At 43.2% G+C, this 18121-nt stretch overlaps 3 protein-coding genes across 5 annotated transcripts in view; 2 read left to right on the top strand and 1 right to left on the bottom strand.

Annotated features, from left to right (window-relative positions):
• LOC115674795 (beta-glucuronosyltransferase GlcAT14A) overlaps positions 1–16353 on the top strand; it is a 30398-nt gene extending 14045 nt beyond the window's left edge. Inside the window, exons 2-5 of one of the 2 annotated variants that reach the window (XM_056321459.1) lie at positions 13183–13730; positions 13874–13949; positions 14061–14176; positions 15479–16353. In XM_056321459.1, the coding sequence (XP_056177434.1) occupies positions 13241–13730; positions 13874–13949; positions 14061–14176; positions 15479–16005 (1209 nt within the window). In that variant the 5' untranslated portion in view covers positions 13183–13240 and the 3' untranslated portion in view covers positions 16006–16353. Of the gene's footprint in view, positions 1–13038; positions 13731–13873; positions 13950–14060; positions 14177–15478 lie in introns of those variants that run through there. The other variant, XM_030597309.2, reaches the window with a different exon arrangement.
• On the top strand, positions 2212–4345 carry LOC115674848 (cation/calcium exchanger 1). Of its 2 annotated transcripts, XM_056321458.1 has the most exons (2): positions 2212–2701; positions 2933–4345. In XM_056321458.1, exons 1-2 carry the CDS (start codon positions 2397–2399, stop codon positions 4209–4211), a joined length of 1584 nt encoding a protein of 527 aa, XP_056177433.1. In that variant the 5' UTR covers positions 2212–2396; the 3' UTR covers positions 4212–4345. The 2 variants fall into 2 exon arrangements, with proteins under 2 accessions (XP_056177433.1, XP_056177432.1); XM_056321457.1 differs by having other exon boundaries at positions 2213–4345.
• LOC115674766 (cation/calcium exchanger 2) lies at positions 7454–9754 on the bottom strand. The gene has a single exon (XM_030597270.2). It carries the CDS (start codon positions 9311–9313, stop codon positions 7595–7597), a length of 1719 nt encoding a protein of 572 aa, XP_030453130.2. The 5' UTR covers positions 9314–9754; the 3' UTR covers positions 7454–7594.
• Positions 16354–18121: the final 1768 nt, after the last annotated feature.

Genomic DNA, 18121 nt, shown 5'->3' with positions numbered 1-18121 from the left:
TCCGGGTATAGATGTCGGCCCGACCCGTTGTGAAAGGTTACGGTCTTGTTGACCATAGTCGGTCACAGAGCCCAAAGATTCAACAAGAAGAGTTATGGGAAAGGCGATCATCTTTAGCTTAATTACAGGATCAATCCTATGAGGATTCTTCCTGAGCTTCTTGCGTCTCTTTATATTGACTGACGATCGAGAAATCTTAATCTGTCGTGACGTATGGTTCGCCTAAGTACCTTACATTCGAATGAGGCGAGATGTTGCCAGAATCGAAAATGTTTAATATTATTCCTGAATTTGAATTAATGAAAGGACAAAATTGAGCATTGCGTATAGTTCAGAGACTAAATTGAGCATATATGAAAAATCCAGAAATCACATTGAACAAATTAAAAGTTCAGGACCATATTGCATATTAGGTTAAAGTTCATGGACCACATTGAACAAATTAAAAGTTCGGGAACAACATTGCATATTGGACCAAAGTTTAGGGACCATTTATGTCATTATCTCCCCAAGGATTCAACAAGAAAGGCGACCATCACTTTTAGCTGAATTACATAATGAATCTTCTGTGAATTCGTCTAAACTAGCAATGGCAGTGGCGACAGGGAATACAAGGAAAGCATGAGATCGAATGAGAAAGGACAACTAGCTTTGAATTGGGTCGATCAAGATCCCTACTAGCCTTAAGTTTCAGTACTGGGTAGAATCACATTAGGTACAACACATGGAGTCAAAATCGTTACGAGCGCATGGTTCGGACACCAGTCTTTTGCGAGGGATCATTTGGGACTTCACACGTTCCATGTCGATGTGTAGTCGCGGCGGTAGGTGGGGTTTCCTTCTCTTGGTTCTTCGAAATTCTTTCGGCTAGCGAAATGATCCGTTAGAACAACCATACTCATCTCTGTAGAGGGTAATCAGCAATATGTTAATAAGTTGCATAAGACGACGGTAAGATTAATGCAGGCAACCTAACTCGCCACGTTAGGAGTAAATGTCGAAAATGAACTTATTAACGTAAAGACAACATGTTCAGATGTTTTCTTGTGCTAAAGTTAGATCGTTGAAGTGGTCCGACGAAAAGACCTGCAGGCTTTTAATTAGATCGCATCTTATGCAGAACGTTTTCTTGATAAATTGAGCATTAAGATTTTGTATGGAAACCCCCTTTGGGCTCTCTGTTTCGTTTGTTTTCCCTCCAATCCAAGCACTTTGTTTTTCCTCTCTTTGCTTGCTGCTAGGAAGTTTCCTGGAGTAGTGTACTTTTGGAGCTTTGTAATCAATATATGGAACTCAACTGAATGTTGCTGCTTGAGATTAGAAACTGAAAAGAAAAAATGCGTAATTCATTAGGCTATACGACCATGCTATGATCCGAGAAATCTAAGTTGAAAAGGCGTACGAAATGATTGTCGCCCCACACCAACTCTAGAGAATACAGATACTGAACCAGGCCCTTTACGGCAACGGCGAGCAATGTGCTTTTGTGAGGGCGGCTCCTCCGTTAACGTTAATTTGGACGGGAACCAACACCGGTTACAGAAGTACATGACATGTTCTTGGACAAGCATGTAGACAACTCACGATACTTAGCTAATCTAGCTCGAGTAAGCAGCTGCTTGAGTCTAATTTCTGCTCAATCAATTCAATTACTTAACATAGTCGAGTACGATACTATTGATAATTTTGGCTCAACTGGCCAGTGAAATAAGTTGCATCTTTTATGCCTTTGAGAGTTCGTATTTTTCAGCATACGAACATGTAAACAATCTGCTCCCTACTTATATTGTGTTGCCTACTCGAGTTCTAGACCTGCATTGAACTGCAGCAGTCTGAACTTGAGAAAACTGAGTAATTCGTCAACTCGATGTCGGGCATAGACAGTAAACCTTCCAGCTTAATCAAAATCGAGTCTATACTGAGATACCCACTTACTAGTACGGTACTGCTTGAGGAATACGTCTTCGATACACTTCACTGGACGGCGATCTTATCCTACTAGTTTGTGCTCTTTGACACAGTCAATGTCCGCAACAAGTGCCTGTTCTTTTATTAAACACAACATGTAAAAGCAATAAGCATAGGGTTTGGTACAAGTTTCAGGTCCTCCAGAACGTTTGTATTTCAAGACTATTTCGGATTTCATAAGGGGAAAAAATACAGACACCCTTAAGTTTTTACTGTTTTTGTCCCATTAGCCATTTCAAATATTTGATATTTTGAATACATGTTATTCATCACACCTTCCCACACATTTATCAGCCAGAGGACAAACCCTTCCCATTCCCCGCCATAAGTCCCTCAAAAGTCATGGACTTGAGTCCTCAACACCACCATCTCTGAATTTGTGTAATGCCCAATTACAACCTCCCTCACCTTTGAAGCCCCAGTAGACAATGGCACTGCCAAGAAGACTCGCCACCAAGTCTCATCATCCCAACAAGCTCTCAATCTTCCTCAACGCATCCTTCCTCTTCCTCATCTTATTCTACCTCATAACCCAACTCCAACACAGCCCGAACTCAATCCAGTTTCAGTTCCAACCCACGTCCAATGGCGAAAGCACTCCCATGGCCGCCGCCTCTCGATCTCGGCTTCTCAGAGATATAACCAGTAACGGTTGCACAAGCCTCCATGATTACACAGATTATAAAGCCAACTGTGCGTATGTCAAGTCCCATGTTTCTTGCAAACACAAAGGGTACATCAACTATCTCCAAATCTTCTATTGCACCTGTGGGAAATTTCCAGTGCTTGGTCATGTTCTATTCTTGCTGTGGCTTGCTGTTTTATTCTATCTATTGGGTAACACGGCGGCTTGCTACTTCTGTCCCTCCTTGGAGGGCTTATCGAGAATCTTGAAGCTATCTCCGACAATAGCCGGAGTGACCCTTCTTTCCCTTGGTAATGGAGCCCCTGATGTTTTTTCCAGTATCGTGTCCTTCACGAGAACTGGGGATGGAGATGTAGGCCTAAACAGTATCCTCGGTGGAGCATTTTTTGTGTCCAGTGTGGTTGTTGGGATAATCAGCATATCGATAAGCCCTGATCATGAGATAATAGTCGACAGGCCAAGCTTTATCAGGGATGTCCTCTTCTTCCTCTTCTCACTCTCTTCTCTCCTTGTGATTGTAGCCATCGGCAGAGTCAGCTTCTGGAGCTCCATCTTTTTTGTTTCAATCTACCTTGTTTATGTCTGCACTGTCTCCTTCATGCACTTCTTCTACCAAAAGCAGAGGAACAACAAGCTCTTTTCGGCTTCTCTAATCTCAAATAGCTGTTCTGCACAAAGAGATGATCTTGGAGTGATGGGCATACCACTACTTGGTTATGTCGATGATGAGAAATCCGTTTTGGTGGAAAATGGTGGTCAGCGAGATGAGGATGACTTTTTATCTCATTTCTCGATTCTTGATTCACCCACTTGCAGCTACTTGATGAAGCTATTGGATGTCCTGGAGTTGCCACTCCAATTGCCAAGAAAACTGACCATCCCTATTGTCAAGGAGGAGAGATGGTCCAAGCCTTATGCCGTTATATCGGTGACTTTGGCCCCGATTCTCTTAGCAGCACTGTGCAATTCGCAGAGGGACAATGTCAAATTCAGAAGCAGCACGGTCACTTATCTAATTGCAGGACTGATTGGCCTTGTTCTTGGTAATCTTGCACACGTGACCACCAAGAAGTCCAACCCGCCAAAGAAATGCCTCTTCCCATGGCTAGCTGCAGGGTTCTTAATGAGCGTCACTTGGACATTCATAATCGCGGAAGAGCTGGTCTCTCTGTTGGTCTCGGTCGGGATCATCTTCGGGATAAGCCCTTCGATTCTAGGCCTGACTGTCCTAGCCTGGGGCAATTCACTTGGAGACCTGATTGCGAATGTGGCCATGGCCGTGAATGGCGGCGCCGATGGGGTCCAAATCGCGATTTCCGGGTGCTACGCGGGGCCGATGTTCAATACGCTGATAGGTCTGGGCTTGTCCTTGGTGTTTCAGTCATGGTCTAAGTACCCAAATTCTTATGAGATTCCTGGAGACAATTCTCTGTATGAGACTCTGGGGTTTCTGATGAGTGGCTTGCTGTGGGCGCTTGTGGTTGTGCCAAAGAAGAATATGAGGTTGGATAGGTTTCTGGGTTGGGGCCTTTTGGCCATTTACTCGTGCTTTCTGTTTCTAAGGCTAGCTAAACTGTTTGGCCTATTGAAAGCATGATTGCTTCTTGTCTAATTTGAGTGTCCTCCATAAAGTTTTAGGCAATTGAGCAATTTCAAGTTTGTAGAAACCTTTTTAATTTTTTGTAATCTATACTGGTATAGGCTGTCGGCAATGATATTTTTTTCAGCTAAGGCACCTACGAGTACTTTAGACATACGATTGTCGACAATTCATGGAGGTTTGAGGCGCACTTTATTGTAGAGCCGCTTCATCATTTTCGAGAGTGCCCGCCATACAACATCTCTCCAAGAACTCGAGTATCTAATCTGACAATGTGTAAGATGAGAGAGACTAGAATATAAACATCTTTCCCATAAAAAAAACTTACTCTCCTTTGAATGACAAGATGGTATGAGGGGTGAAAAGGTTCAAATTAAAGATGCCATTCACCGCAACCACAATTTACAACTTACCCAAAATATGCGGCAAAGCTGCCCAAAAAAACACTGGTCCACGCTGCTTTAGCTCTGCAAAATCTACATTTTTAACCACTTGGTCATTCATTTGTTACATTGAAGTGAACCGTGACCTATCTTTGCACTTATTTATTGGTGCAAATGCAACCACTATGAGGATTTGGCTCGTTGACCCATCAAATTTGGATTATATATATACCATCTGGAGATCCTACTGTCATTCTATTGTATCCACATCTTGCAGCCGCCTCTTTTTAGTCATATTGATCTCGTGGAGTTTGCACAGGATAAGCCTTTGAATCTCTCTCTCTCTCTTTGTTGCCTGATATCACTCCCCTCAAGACAAGTCATTTTCCGGGCCCGCGCAGCGAGACAACATCTAAATGAACCCAGTCAAGCAAGGGCATGCAAGAGTTTATGAAGAACAAGACAACCCAAGTAAATGAATCTCCGGACCGACTCAAAAACGGTCCATGCCTCACTGACCCAAATCCAAAACCAAACTCATACTCATCTGATGAGCTTGGGCACTGAATTCTTCAACCTCGTGAAGGGTTCTTCTGGTGGAGTTCCCACTCGGGGCACGCAGCTTTTCAGACACAGAGAGGGTGCAAGAGCTCTTGCATCCTGGGCAGTGGCCACTCGGTGAAGCTCTCATCTGATTCTAGGGATCTTCTCTTTTAGATTTGATGAGGAATCATTGATTTCATCTAGATCTTTTCGGGTGCACATATGCCAAATAAACCTGACTTCAGGCCTCATGTTTGGCCCAGATTTCCCTCTTGAATGACCTTAAAAATCAGAGAAAATGACATAAATGGGCAATGTGATCCCTAGACTTTTAATTTGTTCAATGTGATCCATAAAATTTTGGCTTAATACATAATGTGGTTCTTGAACTTTTAAATTATTCAACGTGATAAGTAAATTTTTTGTACATGTTCAATTTAGTCCTTAGACCTTTATCAAGAAATGGGAAAAAAATTCCGAAGAGGAGGAACGGGTGCCCTTATCCCCAGTGGGATGGGAGAGTAGGCAAAACAGGCCAGCTCAATTCAATCAAGTTGGTCCAAAGTATCGTCAATGCAAGTGGCCTAACTGATGTGAACCAATCCTCTGCTCTGCCCATGAGAATCTCTAGGAAGTGTCAATGGTGTCCCGTGACAAGGAAAAGAAGAAAGCCAATCCCTTGAGCATCTATCGAGGTGGTGGCATTCCTTATTCTCCTCGGAGATACAAAGGGTGTCGGCGAACAGAAGATTAACTTACAGCGACAAGTTTGAGACCACATTTCCGCAACTTGAGAATTAAGTTTTAATTAGGCCGGAGACGTAGCAAGTCAAGCCGCTTTGCAAGTCGATTGTTCCATGTAGTATGTCAGGTCCATTTCGCGTTATGCAGTTGCTTTTCTCAATTGTCTGCGTCGGGTTAGATGATTAACAAGGACGCTTCAACAGATTCAGCCAAAACCAAAACCAAAACCATGACTGTTGCATTTGGTCCATTAGCTGAATTTTGAGAAATTGGAGTTTGTCGCATCTGCATTGTTGCTCCATCACATCACTGCGCTGATCCCCACTGCACAGCTCGCCTGGATGAAAATTAAAGGGACCACCGAGAACGAAATGAGACGACGTGCCAATTGAATCGCGTGTCTAAATGCACCGAATGTCCGAACTCTTCCTGTTACACCCTCCTGGTTATCCTAGTCATTCCAAGGAAATAAAATCTCAACACACCTCTAATTACCCTGTTTATAACCGGGCAAGACGTACTCTAATTACAAGCAAATCGTGTGGTTATTTCAGTTATTCGACAAGGAGAATGCCCAAGAGAAAAACCTGCTTTCCCAGCATGTCGAACCAGTTTTTCTGTGTAGATTTCAAATTCATTCTCATTGCTTAAAAAACTGAGACTCACCTATTCCAGCAACTGCCACAGACCTAGAGGTCAATCTTAGTCTAATAGATTTTGAAATGGGACGACTGCAACTGTAAAAGATGGAAGCACGAAATCTTCAAACGAGACCTGATCAATTGGTCGACAAGAAAGCAGAAATCTTGGCAGTAAAGAAACAGAGAAAGAGAGACAGAGTGCTGAGAGATCGTTTGTTTCCAGGTAGCGTCCAATTGGATAGCTCCTCGCTGAAAGAACATGTCCAACTTAGTGCCTAACACAATCAAAAGATGAGAAATGCATAGATCATCAGTCCTTATTAGAAGAAAGTATATCAATCATATGTTATCACAAAATCAATGGCATAAACAGCAACTTCACAAAGAAATCATTCTCGACAAAAATGAGCAGCTCTAAGCACTAGTGGATAGAAGACAGTGCAGCTGGAAACCAAGCAAATTCACTGGCTCCTTTAACTGGAAAAGAAACAAAATTGCTGATCACCAATTAATACAAGACGTTTGTAGTCATACTGCAAGTAAACAACACTAAGACAGTAGAGTCCCTGTTATAAGTTGTTCAACTCAATGGGATTGCTCAGCGAAACAAAAATCACCATGCTTATACAGACAAAATTTGCCATCATTTTACATCCCACGACTGTTTCTGAAGTGATTAACAAGATTGCAAGAGCAGATGTAAGAAGATAGGACATGGCACTGGATTCATGTAGGCATATTCATTGCTCCATTAAATAAACCTATATTTACTGAAGTACAAATATCACCATGACAAAAAATGGTAGTGTCAAAGGACAACCGATTGGTTTCCCATCAAAAGTCCAGGATTACTGAGTGGAATTTTCAGTTGTTTGTTTCATTGTTTGTGCACGTTCATGTGTGCAACAAGAGAGGGAGGGACCATGCATTAGACAAAACAGATGGTCACTCTATGTATTCACATATTTCAAAAATGCAGGCAAATTATTTTCTGTACAAAACCCCCTGGAAATCAATCTGGTAATGGGCTCAAGACTGAATGCTCAAAAGTGGAAATAAAAGGGTAGATTTAAGGAGTTACAACTGTTTGTATCACCCTAAGAGATAGAGCAACTATATACACAGTTAGCAGACCACCACCGAGGACCCTGTCAAGCTTCATATCCCTTCTAGGCAAAACCACAAGTGCCCAAACCAACCCGGCCACCACAAAGCCCAGAGTTTCCAGAAGAAGTGGATCTCTGGGGATGGCAACAGATGCTGGATAATTATGCCAGGATGCGCCAACGAGAGACAATCCCAAGCCAAATAACATGTTGAAGATAGGTCCAGCATAACACCCCGACAATGCTACCTGTGTCCCCTCGGCTCCACCATTCACGGCCATTGTTAAATTGGTCATCAAATCTCCAAGTGAGTTGCCCCAGGCCAGGACAGTCAATCCTAATATAGAAGGACTCACCCCGACTATATATCCAAGTGAAACAAGCAAACCCAGCAATTCTTGTGCTGTAATGTAACTCCAAGTTATGCTCATCACAAAGCCTCCAGCGAGCCAAGGGAACAGACAGTGCTTTGGTGGGTCTGATGACTCGGTAGTGTAAAACGCTACAACTCCCAGAGAAACTGCAATCAGAAATCCAACCCCATAGACTGCTAGCCTAGCATTGAAAGTGGCATTTTCTTCTTGAAAGCTCCAAAGGGCAGTCAAGAGAAGCGGAGCTAATGTGACAGAAGCAACTGCATAAGGCTTGGACCATCTCTCTTCACTAGCAACAGGTATTGTCAATCTCCTAGGCAGATAAAGAGGCAACTCTAGAATAAGGAGAAACCAACGATAGAAACCCAATGGTTGACAGTCCAAAGAACTTCCAAGTTCCAATTTACACCCATCTTCTAGAGTTTCCTCGACACAAGCAAGTTGTTCTTTTCCCAAGCCATGTAAAATCGGGATCCTCAAATCATCACTTCCATCATTCGACGATAAATTGCCTTCAATGTCGGAATTCTTCTGCCAGTGGGCATGAGAAACATAAACAATGACCACATATGCGACATACATTGACAGGAAACCCAATGCGCCCCATAGATTGATCTCCCCATTGAGTAAGATCACGAGCAAGAATAAGAGAACCAGCATAAGAAAGCAAACGTCCCTAACGAACGCAGACTTGTCCACACGAATGTGTCTTTTGTGCACGAGAAAGCTTATGATCCCCACCACGATGCAGGTCACAAAGGAACTGCCCCCTAACACTGTGTTGAGCCCAACGCTCTGAGTCCCACTACCCGTGAAGGAGACGAGGCTAGCAAAGACATCTGGCGCGCCGTTGCCGAGCGAAAGCAGAGTAACTCCGGCGATCGTCGGGGACAATTTCAAAAGCCTAGACAAGCTCTCGAGGGAGGAGCAAAAGTACTCGGAAGCCGTGTTCCCCAATAAGTAAAACAGCACAACTAGCCACAGAATCAAGAAACCGTAACCCAGTATCGGCAAATCCGAAAATGTGCAGTAGAATATGTATAAATAATTTATATAGCCGCGAGAGGAACATGGGTTCTTCGACTTCACGTACTGACACTTGGCCTTGTAGTCCTCTAAATCGTGCAAGGCCTTGCACGCGTGCTGATCGCCGTTGAGGTTGTTGAACACATGCCTGGCCTTCGGAAAAACCAGCTCCGAAGGAGAGTTCAGCCACACGACCAACAAGATGCAGGCCAGCAAGAGGCACGACACCTTCACAGCAACCGGCGGACTTCTCCCTCCCCGCATACGAACCCACCAACCCATCGCCCAAAAGAGAGAGAGGGAGAGGAAATTCACGACCAAGAACCGCAAGACTCGAGCCGAACTCCCCGACCCACGAAGGAAAGATCACCTCAGGCACGACGCAACGTGCCGGGCATCAAAGGAGAACGCGAATTCTGCCGCTCAAGAACAGCTCAAGATCGATCGAATCCGAAGAAGGAGGAGGCCCGTTGGACGAAACCCGACCTTCGGCCGCGCTGTTCCTGGAGATTCCACGGCATCAACGCGTGATTCTCTCCCTCTCTCTGTGTCGCGTCGACGAGCGGATGTGGAGCGGAGAGGAAGGAGCGAAAAGCGACGAGATCGTACGTGTGAAGTCTCCGAGAATCTATGGAGCCCGGAGCGAAGGAGGCACCGAGCTTTTTCTATTGCGGGAAAAGGTACACGGGGGTGACGATAAACACAGCACGCTTGTGTCGGCTGTCGCACCTGTCGTCCTCCTCCACCTTCCTTTATATTTAGAAAACGAAAGCCCAGTACGTACATGCGCGTGCAAAAATTTGTATGAAAAATGCCATATATATTAAAAAAAAAAACGAATATACATATATTCCTAAAAGAATTGAGCCGCGCCATTTGCCCGGAATTTGAATTTGATCCTAATTAGGAAAAATACCAGTAAAAAATTCCAAATTTTTGTTGTGTCACGAAAAATTCTAAATTTGCCCACTGTGACATAAATATCCCCAACTTATACATTGTAGCATATATACGTTCTATATTAGTTCCATCTTTAGTATATTTGGGTCTAACTAAAATAAAAAGAACAAATTTCAGGTCGAGTGACAATTATGGCTCCAACATTTTTTTGTCCCATAAAAAAATATAAACTTTCGTTTAAATCTCATATCTGGCCCCCTTGACTTAGGGCCCATTTGGTTCAACTTTGCAAATGAGCCTTCAAAATAGGTCTTAGAGGAATGCAAATACCTTTAGTTAAAACACTTGGGGAAATGCAAATGGCATTTGGTAAAAAATCGTTATAAAGCTATATTGGCCCAAGTAATGTTTGGCTTTTGTTTTTTTGCAAAGACCTTTGGGATATTTTTTTTATTAAAAAAAATTTACCGTTTCTCCGGAGCTAGCGAAGGGCTACGGCAACCAGCGAGCCAGATCTAGCACTGGCCATCATCGCCCGAGGGCGACCCAGGTTGATGGCCCTTGGGCTATCGCGTGACGTCAAGCAACTGTCACCTGAGTCGAGCAACCTCGCCGACCCTTCGCCATTCAGATCCGGTATCGTCGAGCCTCGCCGGCTGCCCTCGCACAAAGAAGACGAACAGTAATAACGAGGGGCAAAACCGGAATATTAAAGAATAAGTGAGGGTAGTTTGGGAATAAAAAAATTGGTTTCAGCATTTGCAAGCTCAAAGCTAATCCGGACCAGCTTTTAGCTTTAGGCGGTGAGTATTCCCAATGCTGGAAAGCCCGAAAATTCATTGGGAATGCTTGCCAAATGCCCCAGCAGTAAATGCTTAACCAAACGGGGCCTTAGAATTATTGATTGTCCAACTTGACTATTCCACCTCAGCAGTAAATCCACGTGATTTTGTTGATTGGATTTAAAGCACTATTTATTGTCTTTTTCTCTAAGCCACGGCTTGAAGAATAATTGTGAAACTATTCATCGTCTCCTTCGCTTTACCGACGAGTTAAAAACATTTCCAGATTGAATCTCTCCGACTAGACTCATAATCTGAAGCTATAAATTATCGCTCAGCAAGAGACACCATGGACGAGATCTGCCAAGCCCATGACCATAACATTTTTTCTTAAACAAGTGTGATTTCAAATAGAGAGTCAACGGGGACCAGATTTGGGATAAGAGCGAAAGTTTGTAATTTTTTACGAGACAAAAGAAAGTTGAAGCCAGAATTGTCACTTGACCCAAAATTTATGTTTTTTTTTAATTAGTCCGATATATTCGTCACACTGGTATAAGTAAGGGGTTTTTTATTTAGAAAAAAAAATTGGGATATTTGTGTCATAATTGATAAATTTATGGTTTTTAGTGACACACCAAAAATTTAGGATATGTATATGTTATAGTGAGCATTATTTATGTGATCTTAACCCCTTTACATTTAAGAAGAGAGTTACTAGGTCGAGAAGAAAAACAGAGAGAGAAAGCAGTGACGTGGCAATGAATTAGGTGATGCTTCTTAATAACGACAGCGCTGACTTTGGGAGAAGCGAGGCGTGGCCAATGAGTCACTGTGTTCTTCTGATTGGGAGGACAACAAGATTTAACTATAAAATGGATTTTGCTGAAACGGTAATTCTTGCCAAGTCCTCGCGAATATTTGTTAAGCAATTAATTTAAAAAAAATTATTATTTTCAACGCATTGATCGTCCTCTAATTAGCAATGACCACCGGACAATGCCAGCACACGCGCCGGATTATTCTCGAGCCTAAGGTTTTCCCTTGTGTTTTCATAAAATTATTAATTCAATTAAAAAATTCGAAAATGAAAAAAATTTCACGAGAAATCTAATAAAAAATCACAAATATTAGTAATGCATTGGAATTCTAATTTTTTTTATATTATCCTTTAACAACATCGATCACACAGATAGCGTAATAAGATTTACAATCACGAAATATAGACTGTGAATTTTCAACACATAAAATACATGCGATTGATAGTAACATAAAAGAGTGAAATTTGATATTCTATCAATATATTTGGTTTGGTGGCTCGGGTCAAATGTGTATCCCCTATTGTTAGATATAATAAACATCCTTCGACAATTCTCTCAATGGTAACGACGTTGTTTGTGCAGCAACAAGTGCCTCGTCCCGGCCTGTGAATCACGGTGAAAGCTCATCGACACTGTTGGCACACTACATGACGATCTATAACATCAAAAAACTCTCACATCTCCCTTCTTCTCGGTCGGTCACCAAATCGGGTATAGCGCGGTCGGCACCAGCCATACGTTATTCCGTTGGAGCGCGCGCTATCGATAAAAAGAAACTGTTAATGTTGGATTTATGAATTTGTTTAGAAGAAGACCCCATTTTGTGGCTTACCCATAGATAAGTACTATGTAGCTAGCCGGATGGTGGGCCGCCAGCCGAACTGGCCATCGATGCACGCTCGAGGGCCGACAATCATTTCGCCGACGAGCAGCCCATGGAGCCATTCGAGACAAAGTAAAATACACGAGGTGATTCAAGGAAACGTGCTCAGGAGACAAGTTGGAATTTTCCCAGAGAATCTACTTCCCTTAATCTTGTCCCAAGAAAAGGTTTTGCAATCGGGAGCCGGACCGACCGGGTTGGGAAAAATCACGTGGAATCCGGCCCCGCAAATGGACCGGCCTCGTCGCACATCGTACCGGCCCAGATCATCGAATCTACAGAAACTCGTCTGTGCACAGACAGTAACCAAACTGAGGAAAACACTTACCTTAAAGGAAACCTCATCATCTGAGATCTTTGGACATAACTCATGTTTCGTCACCTCATAATGAGCAGCTGGTGCGACCCCATCCGTCGGTACCAATCGACCCACCATTATTGGAGGCCAGGCAAACGTCTCCTTCCCATATCAGAACTTCTCTTCCAGTTCTGTCCCTGTAGGGTCGGGAGGGTCCCGCTCATTCACCCACAAAGGAGGAGGCCCAGAATGGTAATTTCACACCCACCGAAATTCCCTCGAAGAAAAGAAAAAGATAGGAGTCTCTCCACCAACAATTTTTATAGTTGGTGGCATTTTGAGGGTCCTTCCCTTCAAAGTAAGGAACCTGTGCTTCTAAAGTTCTAACTCTCACGCACTTCTCATCAACCTTTCTTCTTTATCTACATTCACATTCTCTCTCTCTCTCTCCTTAAAGGAGCACTAACCCACCATTGAAGTCCCTCTCTCTCCAAAGGCTGCTGTTGCAGAGTTCTTGAAGTTCGAATGATGAGGATCAAGCTCTTCATCACCTGCTTCATGCTGGCTTCGGTCGCCTTCTCTCTGCTCTTCATCCCCGCTAAACTCGCCATACCCATCGCCAGATTCAAGCCCACCATCGCCTTCAACCTCCAGAGGGCCAACTCCTCGTACCCGGTCACCTTCGCCTACCTGATCTCGGCGTCCCAAGGCGATGTCCCGAAGCTCAAGCGTCTGTTGAGGGCGCTGTACCATCCCGGGAACTACTATCTCATCCACATGGAGTCCGGTGCGCCGGAGCCGGAGCGGCAGGAGGTTGCGAAGTTCGTGTCCGGAGAGCCGGTGTTTGGCTTGGTGGGCAATGTGTGGGTGGTGGGTAAGCCCAACCTGGTCACCTACCGAGGCCCGACCATGCTGGGGACGACCCTGCATGCCATGGCCATGCTCTTGAGGACTTGTCGGTGGGACTGGTTCATCAACCTCAGCGCCTCCGATTACCCACTGGTGACTCAAGATGGTATGGTGAGTGGAAGTTATTTTGGGGTCCAATTTGCGAGCAAGTTCCGTTTGTTTTATCGTGTCCGATCGATTAGCTGGCTTTGCCCTCTTTGTCTCTGTATCCGGAGGCTTGATTGATGACCCATGCTGTTGTTGGTTCAGATTTGATGCATGCATTCTCCGAGTTGCCAAAAGATGTCAATTTCATACAGCACAGCAGTCGTTTGGGTTGGAAATTGTAAGCAGCAGCACATGTTCTCCTCTGCATTTGATCATGACCTTTCTTTTCTCTCTTTACTTTTTGGGCTTTGAGGAATTTTGATCAATTTGGTTGTGATTTCTGTTGCAGCAACAAGAGGGGCAAACCCATCATAATAGATCCTGGACTTTACAGTACTAATAAATCAGAACTGTGGTGGGTCATCAAACAGAGGACTCTGCCAACTGCCTTTAAGCTTTATACAGGTTTTTACCCTGAACCCTCTTCTTTTTTCTTTTTTTTCGTTCTTGCTGTTAGATAAATTCTCCTCCTTTTCAGTCTCTTTTGATAATGTTATCCCCAGTCAGCACGTGAACACACATAGCGACAGGAAGCACACCGTGAGTATCATAAGATAATGGGTTACTTAAATAAGATAATGGATGGGTTACGGTGAGTTTCTTGGAGGGCCCGTCTCGTTTTGATGTACTTGATTCCTCTTGCTTTTGCTGTGGCTTTTCATCATCTCGAAGTTGCTAGGGTAAACAGATATCGGTTGTTTAATTAAATTAATCCTGCACTGGGTCCAACGCGTACAGGTCCATAGTTAATAGTAATAGTCCCCAGAAATTGAAACCATTGGTGCATCTGAATTGTCAATAGCTGTAGGGGCCCAAAAAAATATGTATATATTATCTGGGTACCACGTTCAAGCAGTGTACTGTTGTTTTTTTGGAACCTCCTGAACCACTCATTGGTTCTGTGAATCCACGTGAAACTTACAGGGTTCCAAATTGGGCAAGGGTCAAGCCGTGTGGCTAAAAGTTTGGAAAGTCGATTCCATCGAACAATGCCATTACATCGGATCGTACATAATCTTGTGCACAAGATCATGCGATTTATTCACCCAAACTTACCTATGAAACTGGGGTTGAACTATCCTGTTCTGGCCAAGTTGCTGGATCCTTTTCCCTATTGCTCCTCCTCTAATCCACAATGCCAACACCTGATTCACTTCTTCTCATGGCTAATTTGGTAGCCATGCGAGAGAAAAACTCTGAGTAGGCCCCTTTTGCGACAATGTGGTTGGCTCGGTGGGTCAATTATAGTTCGAGGGATATGAGAGTTTAGTGGTTTCTTTTTAATGAGAGTTTAATGTAGGAGTTTCGTGCTTCTGATCCATGACCGGTCACGAGGTGTCTGCAGGGAAAATGTGGTTTGCTCTTAGCCGAGATTGTGTGACTAGTTAATGAGGAACATGAGTTTGAGAAGATGAGAGCTGGGATCTTATTGGACATGAGCAATTATATGTTGAAGAAACCATGATGGATATGTTCCAATTATGTGCTCAATGATAACAGAATGCGTGTTAATTTGATGCCATCATCAACACATCATTAAAAGAACCTTCACAATCAAATTAGCCTCAAATTTTGTCTTGACTAGTTTAATCGCGTTCTTTAGCAGCACTCGTGCGTACGAGCAATCTTGTTTTGCCTTACCATCTACATATTTCAAGTTACTTCTGTTGTTTGATACATCGACATCACTTGCCTTTGAGAAACCAGGTTCTGCTTGGATGGTACTATCCCGGTCTTTCTCCGAGTACTGCATTGCTGGCTGGGAAAACCTGCCGAGGACCCTCCTCCTTTATTATGCCAACTTCGTCTCCTCCCCTGAGGGCTACTTCCAAACCCTTGTCTGCAACTCTGAGGACTACAAGAACACCACGGCCAACCACGACCTCCACTACATCTCCTGGGATACTCCTCCGAAGCAACACCCTCGGTCGCTCGGCCTCAGAGATTACCGGAAGATGGTCCTCAGCAACCGGCCCTTCGCCAGGAAGTTCAAGCAGGACGACCCTGTCCTCAACAAGATCGACCGCGAGCTGCTCAAGAAACGGAGAGGTGAGTTCACTCACGGAGGTTGGTGTTCTGGGATGACGAATGGTGGAAAGCCACGGAGGACTTGCTCGAACCTGCAGAGCTTGGACTACGGCGTCATTCGACCAGGGCCAGGCGCTAGGAGATTGAAAACCTTGCTGTCGAGGCTTTTGTCGGTTAGGAATTTCAGTAAGCGGCAATGTAAATGAAAACATCCCTTCTTCCCCTCAATGATACAGAGGGGGAGTTATGAGTTTATACAGTGAACGCAGCGAGCGGAAATCGAGAACGTCTAGGCTACTCGTTCTCGGTTGGATTCGTTCTCGCGTTGATTCACGGGTAACGATTGACGCCGCGAATGACACCTCCATGTTAGAGTTTGAGGAAGGAGCGGTCCATGATTCACGTATCTTGAAACGTTCGTTTTTCTTTTCAATCTCAAAAACGGGAAGGCTTGTCTAAGTTGCAATGCCATGGACGGTTTTTACAGTGAATATGAAAAGGGAAGGTGATGTGCGCTGCAGGAAGTTATCTTGTGTGCGCATCATCATTATCAACCATTGGTGTCGACTTACTATGATGTTTATTCTCTCTCTCGCGCGAGGGGCGCCGGTACGCGTGCCTTTGTAGTTACTTTTTTACCAAGAGGATTAAACATTATTATTATTTTTTTTAATATGTTCACTAAAAGTCCTAAAACTTATTAGGAAAATATAATTGAGTCTTAAAATTGCAAAAAGTGCAATCGAGTCCTAAAATTTATCAAATTGATTCAAATGAGTCTTAAAATTAAAACAGCTAAATTTATTAACAGAAAATGCTGACGTGATTTGTTTTAATATTTTCTCTCTCTTGTTGGCTAAAATGACGTTATTTTGACCCAAAATTTGATTTTTAGAATTAATTTTATTTAAATTAAATATAAAAATAAGCAAAATTAAAAATTTAAAAAAATTTAAAAAAATGGAGGAGGACAGGCGGGGAGGGAGGGCCTACCCTCCCCCTGTTGTCGCCGCCCCACCATCGCTGGGAGGGGTCCGCGAGGGTGGGGGGACTGTAGGCGGGGTCGCCGGACCCCGGCCAGGGCCGACGACCCTCGCCGACAGCAGGCGATGGCACATGCCCGTGGCCCTCCCCCAAATTAGGTCGTCGGCCCACCCTCGCCGGGCCCTCCTAGCGATGGTGGGGCGGCAGTGGGGAGGGCAAGCCCCCCCGGTCCTCCTCCTCCTCCTCCTCCTCCTCCACTTTTTTTTAAATAGAAAATTTGGCTTTATTTTTTTTAAATATAATTTAAATAAATTAATATTAAAATAATAATAAGCCACCTTATCGCCAAGTAGGATAAAAAATAATAAAAAAGCCACATCAATATTTTTCCGTTAGTCAAATTGGACGGTATTAACTTTAGGACTTAATTGAATCAATTTGACAAGTTTTCGGACTTGATTGCACTTTTTACAAGTTTTAGGACTTAATTGCACTTTCGTGACAAGTTTTAAGACTTCTAATGAACATATCCCTTTTTTTTTATAGCAAAAGCTACCAAATCCATTGTGACATGTTTATTTTATGCTTTTTTACGTGATATCAAAATTTCCAAATTTGTATTATGATATATTTATCCTTTGTTAAAATTTTATTAATGAGATCCGTTAAAAATCTACCTACATAGATGCCATAAAGTAAGTAGTGTCAGCATAAATGATGCTGTTTTGGTTGAAAAATTATTTAACGGAACCTTGACGGAGGGTAAATGTGTTATATTGATACAAGTTTGAAGTTTTTTATGTTGCAAGAAAAAATTAAGATAAATGTGTCACGGTAAATATAATTTAGGATTTTTCGTGATTTTTTTTATGGCGGTTAAAAGTCTAATTAATTGTAGCAACTGGATTGGAATAAAACTGTGTTTCATATAATTTTCAATTCTATATACAATGCGATCAATATATTATTCAAAAAATTATTATTCATGATTTAAAAAATTACTTTCACGAACCAAACGCATTGAAAAAAACAATATTAAAAAAAATTGTTATGGCCGACTTGGATTTTAGTATTTTACAGCAGAGCTGTAAACGAGGCCCGGAAATCTCGAATTACGTGAGCTTAGCTTGATACCAGACGTTGGTTGAGGCGGTCTTAGGTAGGACCAAGATAATCCAACGGTCCATATGAGCTGGGCTCAAATGGTTCGGATGCAGGCAACTGCTCCGTTTCGGATGACATGTCATGGCGGGTCCGGCTTGAACCCAAGTTACAAAACGGGTGCGGGCAACAATCAGACCCGAGATTTCAGGGCCCATATCATATACTCCGACGTGT

Source organism: Syzygium oleosum, unplaced genomic scaffold, assembly GCF_021117445.2.
Source record: "Syzygium oleosum isolate NSW1041296 unplaced genomic scaffold, Sole_v2.1 Sole_v2.23, whole genome shotgun sequence".
In the NCBI taxonomy this organism is placed as follows: domain Eukaryota; kingdom Viridiplantae; phylum Streptophyta; class Magnoliopsida; order Myrtales; family Myrtaceae; genus Syzygium; species Syzygium oleosum.
Note: the sequence above shows the minus strand (reverse complement) of the source record. Positions and strands in the feature narration are given on the sequence as shown.

Bases quoted from the DNA above. Each gene is read 5' to 3' on its own strand.
- LOC115674848 (XM_056321457.1), top strand. From the start codon at position 2,397: ATGGCACTGCCAAGAAGACTCGCCACCAAGTCTCATCATCCCAACAAG.
- LOC115674766 (XM_030597270.2), bottom strand. From the start codon at position 9,313: ATGGGTTGGTGGGTTCGTATGCGGGGAGGGAGAAGTCCGCCGGTTGCT.